General features: G+C 32.7%; 1 protein-coding gene across 1 annotated transcript in view; it reads left to right on the forward strand.

Annotated features, from left to right (window-relative positions):
• Positions 1-1,639: 1,639 nt before the first annotated feature.
• The window catches only part of PSS1 (phosphatidyl serine synthase family protein), a 9,550-nt gene continuing 2,143 nt past the window's right edge, over positions 1,640-9,046 (forward strand). The window contains exons 1-9 of the mRNA XM_021417968.2: positions 1,640-2,045; positions 4,658-4,855; positions 5,757-5,822; positions 5,912-5,971; positions 7,087-7,177; positions 8,185-8,239; positions 8,340-8,419; positions 8,595-8,711; positions 8,839-8,923. Of these exons, the coding sequence (XP_021273643.1) occupies positions 4,692-4,855; positions 5,757-5,822; positions 5,912-5,971; positions 7,087-7,177; positions 8,185-8,239; positions 8,340-8,419; positions 8,595-8,711; positions 8,839-8,923 (718 nt within the window). The 5' untranslated portion in view covers positions 1,640-2,045; positions 4,658-4,691. The remainder of the gene's footprint in view (positions 2,046-4,657; positions 4,856-5,756; positions 5,823-5,911; positions 5,972-7,086; positions 7,178-8,184; positions 8,240-8,339; positions 8,420-8,594; positions 8,712-8,838; positions 8,924-9,046) is intronic.

The following is a 9,046-nucleotide window of genomic DNA, read 5'->3' on the forward strand; positions in this document are numbered from 1 at the left end:
TTGATTTAAAATAAAATACAAAAATTTGATTAAATATAATACAAAAATAAAAATTTATTTGAGTCTTTTAAAATAATTTAAGAACTTTTTAAAATAATATGTCTTTTTAATACTAAAGAGAAAACGATCATGAAAATAATTTAAAAACTAGAAAAGGTTAGAGACTTTTGAAAAGCAAAAGATGCACATGTAAAATAAGAGGAACAAATGATTTGTTTGACACTTATCAATGTGATTCACTAAAAATGATTCTTGTTCTTTGGCATCTAATAAGGGCAGTGCTTGGGAATTGTCAATATCAGCATAAAAAAGAAATGTTCCCACTCAAACTTTTCTTTACCTTGAAGCATTTCATGTTCTTAAGTTTTTTTTTTTTAAAAAACAGAATTGTCAAAATCAGTTGAAAATATTAGTTATAAGTCAAACTTTTCTATATATACATACCCACTACATGGTGAGAAAACAATTTTTGTTAATTAAAAGGGTATTCTTTTATATGCATGTGCATTGAAAAAAAGTATAATTAAACATAATTTTAAAACAAAATATTTAAAAGGTCAAATAATTAATATATTCCTAATTTTACATATTCCTTATTATATTATTTTATTTTATCAGCTGAATTTGTGACACTTGACTTATAACACAAAACTCAATAATTCACTTTAATATATTATGTATATATTATTATCATTATTAGTTTGAAGCAATGAATCATTACTATATTATTATTATAAGTTTTTCACATTTAAGTAGAAGGTAATCCAATTATGGTAAATTCTAACCATTCTTCATAGTAAAATTATTTAATGTCAAGGATGATGTTTATTGTTTTTAAATTTACAAGTGAGATCAGAGGGTCAATATTTATTCCATTAGAATATATTCGGTATATATCAATAAAATAAAAAACAATTAAGGAAATGAAAATCATTTAATTTCGTTAGTAAAGTTTAAAAATTTTATCGCCAATATATAAAATAATTGTTTCCTTATCTGTATGGGTTTAGATATTTTAAACATAAAAGTGTAAAAGTAAAAGAAATGCATGAATAAGATGAAATATATGATAGATTGATATATTAGTGCGTTGTAGAAATACATATTACAACCTTCATAGATTAATTTAAAATAATTGTATACGGCACGGGCAAACATTGTGGTGAAGTGCGTTTTATTTTTAAAACGTTTGAAGTGTTAATGTAAGTAATTTTCGTAAAACTAAGCGGACATTTTAGTCAAAGCACAACAAGAGAATTTTAAAAGGAAATTGCATTCCATCCCCCACGGCACAGTACTAAAGGAGAAAAAAAAACCAAAATTATTTTAAGAGGCAACGACACGTTGAAACTACAGATAGAGAAACCGCAGTTCGCGATCTCTGGTTTATAATCCGCTAATAGAAGGATAGATTGTGTTTTGAAAAGACGGCTTGTGTGGGTACTAGTTAAATAATGAACACATACATATTGTAAAAAAAAAGTAAAAAAGACCCGATGACTCACCGTCAGATCTCTCTCTCTATCTCTCATTCCTCAGTTCTCACCGTTTCCGTATCTTAACACAAAACATCTTCAAATCTCTCTTTGACCAAAAAAGTACCATTTGCTTTTCCTCTTCTCTCTCTTTATTAACTCTTCGCTTTATTATTATTATTATTATTATTATTATTATTATGATAAATTTGTCGTCCCATTTTCCTTCGCCGCTGCTGCCATTCCATTTGCCGAGAAATAAAACCGATAGCACTCCCAATAAACAAAACCTCAACTCTCTCTTTTTGTTCCTTCTTTTCCTCTCTGCTCTTTCTAAAGTGCAGCAGATTTTACCTATCCATACCACTTGTTCTTTTTCCTTCTTTTATCATTCGCTTGTTCATTCAACTTTCAGTTGTTTTTCTTTTTCGTCTTCTGGGGCTGGGAGGAGGGAAAGGGAAAGGGAAAGGGGAAGGGATCCGACGGCTGCGATCTTCTCGTCCAGTTCCATCGTACGGTTAGGGCTCTCATCTCTCTCTCTCTCTGTCAGTCGTCAGCTCTTCTCCCCACGTTAAGTCTAAAATCTATCTATCTATCTATCTATTTCTTTTACTTCTCCAGTCTCCACCACCTGAACCTGAACATGATATATATATATATATATATATTATTATATTATTTCTTTTTTATGTAAATGAGAAAAAATGCGCCTGCCTTTTTAGGCCAACTTTTCCATCTCTCTCTCCCTTTTCTTTTTCTTTCATTTTTTCCCCAATTTTTTTATAAAATTTAATCAATCATTTCCTTATAATCTCTTTTTTTTCTGCACTATTGCTTTTTTTTCTCTCTCTCTCTCTCTCTCTACGTCGTCGTCTTCCTTTCAATAATCCGCTGTGAGTAATTGTTTCCATTGCTTGCTTACTTTCTATTGTTTTTATTTAAAAAGCTTGTATTTCTCTTCATTTCCAATGTGCTCTGATCACATGCAATGAAACTTTTTTGCGATTTGTTTTTTTTTTTTTACAGTTACTGGGTTAATTGATTCATCCACACTTCATTTTTCTTGATTAGCTTAATATTAAAGGAATTGTTTGTTATTCTTTTAAAACTTTAAACACGAGTTTTAAATTGTTATTGGCCTGGAACCCTACAGTGCTAGCAACTACTTAGGATCAATGGGTTTCATTTATATTTTATTTTATGGCTTTATAAGCTCAACTGTGATCTGCATGTAAGTAAAGTTTTTCTTTTGTTCAAAGCTTGTTTCATCTTTTTTTCCCCACTCAGGATTTGTTGATTCTCTGTATGGCTATCAAAAAGGAATTTGCATTTGTTCTTTTCTATAGCGTGTATGAAATCCTTTGCATTTGTTCGTTTATTTAGTGATTTTTCTATGTCGGTTCTTTTCTGTAGACTACAGTCTGCTTTTTGCGAGAGTAATGTTTTATAGTTGTATGTATGTACGTCTTGGGTTTTAATTTGTGCTTCAAAGTTACAGAATTGTGTGTTGTTAAGTGAAATATTTAAGCCTATATATATTTATATTTATATTATGTTTATCTCTATATTTTATATTTATATCATGCTAAAGCTGTTTGCTTTCTTAGGGTTTATTTTTTGTTTGAATTTTAAGTTTTCCTAAGACATAAATGCTACCCTTGAATCAGACAACAGTGCTTGAAGATTGCACCTGGAAATATTAGTTTCAGAAAGCCTATTTACAAACTATTATCCTGTTTTAAAGAGATTTAGATGCTTGCCAAACGTGAGATTGCTGTTGTGACTTATGCTTTAATGATGTAAAATTTTTCTATTTTTGTTTCATGTGAAGAGTATTTAATGTTGTTTCTAAAGAAATGCTGATAAAACTATCTTAATGGTCCTTGGAAAATTCTCTTCTCAAAAGAAGTTTTTGAGATGCCCCTTAAAGTTGGATCTTTTTATCTTGTCGTGCTGGTAAATTTTTGCTTTTTGATGATTGATTTGTAGCTTTGAATGTTAAGGATAATAAAGCAACTATTTTAATAATGATTATGTGGTAGATAGATTATAATGTAGAATATCACTTTTCTTTGTGGGAGCTCTTGGGGAAAGTGGATTGTCACATCACATGAACCGGTGTTGAATATGAGTTTTAATACTTGGGCAAGCTGTAGGGACCATGGCTTTTGGTAGTGTTTACTGCTTTGCTTTCATCCTTTACAATTTCTCATTAGACTAGTGGACTGTTTACATACATTTTTCATTAGACTAGCGTGCAATTTGTCTTGCATTTTGCACAATCCAGCCCAAACATGTGGGTTGTCTTTGGTAGTCCTGCAAAGTAAATGTCTCCATTGCAGTATTTATAGCTTTTGAAGTAATCAAATCATCACCTGGAGTTAAGGTGACAGACAAAACTGGTTGTGCCACCACACAAGAACCAATGATGGGAGTCGGGTTTATGTCATTTTCATATATATAATGAGAGACGTATGTGTAGTTACCTGTAAAAATGATGTAAGAGGTTTGGTTATTGTGGTACTTACATTGTGGCTGAACACTCTCCCTTGAACTGCATGGATTAATGGGGAGGTAACTATTTTCTTTATGTAAAAACATTGCTCACTAAGATATAGAATGTTATCAAACTATTTGGAAACACACCCTACAAAGATCTTAAGAGAGAGAGAGAGAGAGAGAGAGAGAGAGAGAGCCATATATCTTTTGGTGAAATTTATTGAATGTTGAATTTTATCGTGGTAACAAACATAAAAGAAGATCCTTTCCCGAAGGGTTGTTTTTGCCATAAAAATGCGAGATGAAAATATCTCCTTTGAGGATATATCTGATGGTAAAAATTTGCCATTTTTTTTTTCTTTGTTATTAAATTGTTGCGTTGAGGATGTTTTAATGCTTAGGCCAAGGACATCCTTCTTTACCCCTTAAAGTTGGTTAATAAGATATGCTTTTTTAATGTTAGATCTAGTGAATGAATTTAATGTATTCAATAGTCATATATGTTATTGATGCCTTCCTTGCTGCCTAATTCTTTTAGCTCTGATACAACTCTTTTGGTATGTACAGTAACTTATTCACAGTAGATTTTTTTTTTCCTTACTGTTAGTTGTGAGGTTGTCATGTTTGGAAATTCTCAAGCACAATTCCCTGAATCTTAATCCTTTACTTATCATGTTCTGCAGTGAGCAAGTTTTATACCTGAAACACTAAGGGCCTATGGAACCTAATGGTCATAGGAGAGTGAGGAGAAGGGATCATCTTGTTCAAGAAAATGGAGATACTGGTTTATCATGTTCCGTTGATGAACTGGATCCATGGACTGCATGGGCATACAAGCCTCGTACTATTTCATTATTATTTATTGGTGCATGCTTTCTTATGTGAGTACCCAGCTTAATATATACTTCCTTTTGGCCGAAATTCAACTGATTGTGCATTTTTATCCCTTACTAGATCGGCGTACGTCTTTTATACTGTCGTTCTCTTTTTACTTTCCCTACAGATAGAATTTTCTTTTGTGGCTAGAATCTTTATCTTTTGGTTTGAATGGCTGTCAATCTTTTGGCTGCCACCAACTATATAGTTGTCCGAATTTTGGAACTTGTTTCTGTTGCATGTACTATGTTCTGGAAAGGATTTGCTATTCTAGATTGCATGAGTAAAGCTTAATTGTTGGTTTGAATTAGTTTTATGCTGGTCTCCATCCCTTGTAGATATTCTTGATGCTGCTATAGTGTCACCAACATGTTCAGCGAATCAAGGTTGGCGAGTGAGGGGATGGGATCTGTGTTTTAAAAAGGAAGCTATGGTTAAATGACACCATGGTGTTGGGATTATTAAATTTTAGGTTAAAATGAAGTTGGAGATTATTTAAATTTTTGGAGAATCTCATGGCAGCCTTCATGTATGTTTTGAATCTGTATCATTGAACAAATGTTTTTCAACTATAGTTTCTTTTCTCTTTTTCCATTTTTCCCATGTAAAAGTAACCCTGATAATTATGCTGTTTTCTTGCAATTGTTATGAAGGTAATTTCTGATAATAGAAATCTATAGATGTTTTTGACTCAGGTGGACTTGGTGCCATGTCCTTAAGTCGCATATTCACCTTTTAAAATAATTTTTGTTCTATGATACATAGCAGAAAACCTTAAATAACCTGGATTTTTTTTCTTTGTTTTTTTTTTTACAAGAAATAAACCTCTTTCTTTTTTCTAATTTAAAATTTATCTCAATTTTTATATTAGTATTCGTTTATTTATTGTCTGTATGTGTTTACCAGATGGGCAAGTGGAGCCCTTGATCCTGAGAGCAGTGAGTCTGGCGATCTTGTAACATCCGTAAAAAGGTTCCTGTTGATTTCTATTCGCATTTTACTTTCTTCACCTTTTTACTTGCTAACATATTTTAATTGGCTCCTGTGGGCTGTTTTTGTAGGGGTGTATGGGCAATGATTGCAGTTTTTCTTGCTTATTGCTTGCTGCAGGCTCCATCCACGTAAGTTATTACTTTAATTTCTTGTTTAGAACATGGTACAATTGAATGTTCGTTATTGGATTCTCGACTAGTTGGGGTCTCTATAGATTTTCATGTGCTTAGCTTGTGTATCTAATGGCTATAACTAGGCTATTTTCCTCCAGTAAGTCACATTGGCTTCTGAAGAACCCACTTTTTAAAATTTGGGAGTCCAAATGTCTCTGGAAATTGGCAAGGCTTTCTTACTGTATCTAAATGAAGAAACGTGGAGATAAGTTTTAAAGGAGCCATATTTATCATTTTGTCTTGCAGTCCAGGCATCATATTTCCCTGTTATGGCCCTTAAAAAGCCTTTTAATTGTGTTTGTCTAGTTTGTTAACATGGTGCAACCAAGTTGGTGTAGAATGATGTAGTTTCCAAATTTGGCAGAGTGCATTTGCCTTGGTGCATTCTTTTTTTTTTGGTTGGTTGCATTAGTACTTACTAGCAAGTTTAAGTGTCCCCCACCTCCAACAGGAAAAAAAATTATGTGGTATTTGATTGCATTACAATTGTTTTGGTGCATTAAGAAACGTGCTGAGAAAGCTACCTAATTGATTTGGTCTAAATAAAAGATACTAGATCCATCAGAGGTTTTCATGTTAAAGTAAGGCTGAAATTTTTTCCTTAGCGAGTTATCAATGACTTTCAGTTGGTTTCTTTAGGCTATTAAAGCAAATGCATGGTCTATGTGGGCTGTATATTATGATGAGTGAAGAATACATTTCTATCATCATTGAGTAATTTTATCGTATGTAAATATTCACGGTTTTATTGCCTGAGTGGCTTTATATGTATCAATATTTTATGTTTTAAAAGTCGGATTATGTATTTGCATTTGCTTTAAGATCCCTTTGACCTGTCTTTTATCGAAAATTTGATGTCATAGCAATTGTATTATGATTATTCTGGCTGGAGAAGATGGCGATTGAATTCTATAAATTTTTTTATGCATAATTTTAGAGTTTAATCTGTGTTGTTTTTTTCTAATTTTTTTTATGAATCTGTGTTATAATCACCGGCATTTTGTGTTAGTATGGTTAGTGGACTGCTAGTTTTACTGCTCTAAAAGATCGAAATTTAAACTTCCTTGCAGCGTCCTTATTCGGCCTCATCCTGCAATTTGGCGTTTAGTTCACGGAATGGCTGTTGTTTACCTTGTCGCACTCACATTTTTACTTTTTCAGGTTAGTTTTCTTATGTTCAGCTTTTATTTTTGTATCTATACGGTTTCCATCGCGATGTTTATTTGTTTTTATATATTATTAGTATTTAACCCATGTTTTGCTCTGGGATAATCAATTTTGATTTGTGTAATTATGAGCAAACATTGTTGGTTGTATATTTGCAAATTTAGGGGTAATTTTCTTTAGCTGAAAAATACATAGCTAAATTTATAAATGAAAGGGTCCCAATTTAAAAACCTAAACCTGCAAAACCAAATCAACCCAATTTTGCCAAAAAAAAAGAAAGAATAAAGATAAAGCTTAATTTAATGTTAATATATAAATATTATACAATTATAATAATTATCTATCTTTCAAAATAAACTCTAGAAAAGCCCCAAAATAAACCCACCTAAACCAAAACCCCAAAGTCAAAACCTTAAAAATCTCCTCAGATCCAATACCATTTTAAAAATCCTTCTCCACAATACCATGTACCTTCTACCACCTACTCAAAAATGTGCCATGTGGCCACCCATAAACCCTCAAATGCCAACTCTTCAGCACCCTTGCACTTTCCTTTTATATAGTGGTATGGATACGTGCATATTTGCATTCTATAGTAGCTTTTCTTGTCAGAAACCATTCTTTTTCTACACTACTTTATTTTGTGGGTTGTCGTTATATGCTGCACCTAGATTCTTTAGTTGACCTCTTGAAAAACATAAATTCTGATGCACCTGTCTCAATTTAAAGCTTTTGCTATAATAAAAATGCCATAAGAATATCAGAAGATGCTCGGCCTTGCAAAAAGGAGCTGAAGTGCGCTACTAACAAACATCAAATTCTCTCTCTCTCTCTCTCTCTTCACACACACACACACGTCACAGATGCAACAGACGTGGCACATACATGTATGTATGCGTCAAGGGTTGTAACTAAGTATTGTTCTGGAATGGTTATAGACACACGCTGATCCAGAGTTGAATAAATGATTAGTGATGGTTGCTTTCAATTCTTTTTTCCAGAAGCGTGATGATGCTAGGCAATTTATGAAGTTTCTTCATCCTGACCTTGGTGTTGGTACTGTTTTTGGCTCTGAAAGACTTTTAGTTTGATATTTGCTCTGTTGCTATTAATTCTTTGTTCAAGTTTCTTGATTGTTGTTTGCATCTTCATGCAGAGCTTCCAGAAAGATCCTATGGTGCTGATTGTCGCATTTATATTCCTGAAAATCCCTCTAGCAGGTTTAAGAATGTTTATGTACGGATATTCTTACACAACCTGGCTACTCTACTTTATTCTATTTTTTCTGGCCTCTTCTTCTTTAAGTATTTACGTTTAATGCATGCTTGAGCCTGTGTTTCTTGATGCACATTACTACTGTATGTATTTCAGACTTCTGATTTTATTATGTATATAAAAAAAATATTTCTAGGAAACGCTATTTGATGAATTTGTTCTAGCCCACATCTTTGGTTGGTGGGGCAAGGCCATTTTAATCCGCAATCAGCCGCTTCTCTGGGTCCTCTCAATTGGATTCGAGTTGATGGAGGTTAGTCTTTTGACTGGACATTCTTATCTTTTTCTTCTTGTTCCTATTTTCCATTTAGAAGTATTATTAATGGTAAGGCTGCTCTCTGTTTGCATCAGTAAACTAACTACTATGATGGCATATACAGTTTACCTTCCGACACATGCTACCAAACTTTAATGAGTGCTGGTGGGACAGCATTATTCTCGATATTTTAACGTGTAATTGGTTTGGTAAGATCCTGCATTGCCATTTTCTTTGCCCTTTGTTTTTTTTTTTCTCTTCCTTTTGTCGTTGTTATACTGTAGGCTGTAGCATACAAGATTGTCTATGAATCATGAAAACGAATAGAAGTT

Source organism: Theobroma umbraticum, unplaced genomic scaffold, assembly GCF_002168275.2.
Source record: "Theobroma umbraticum cultivar Fairchild unplaced genomic scaffold, ASM216827v3 scaffold_30.0, whole genome shotgun sequence".
NCBI lineage: Eukaryota > Viridiplantae > Streptophyta > Magnoliopsida > Malvales > Malvaceae > Theobroma > Theobroma umbraticum.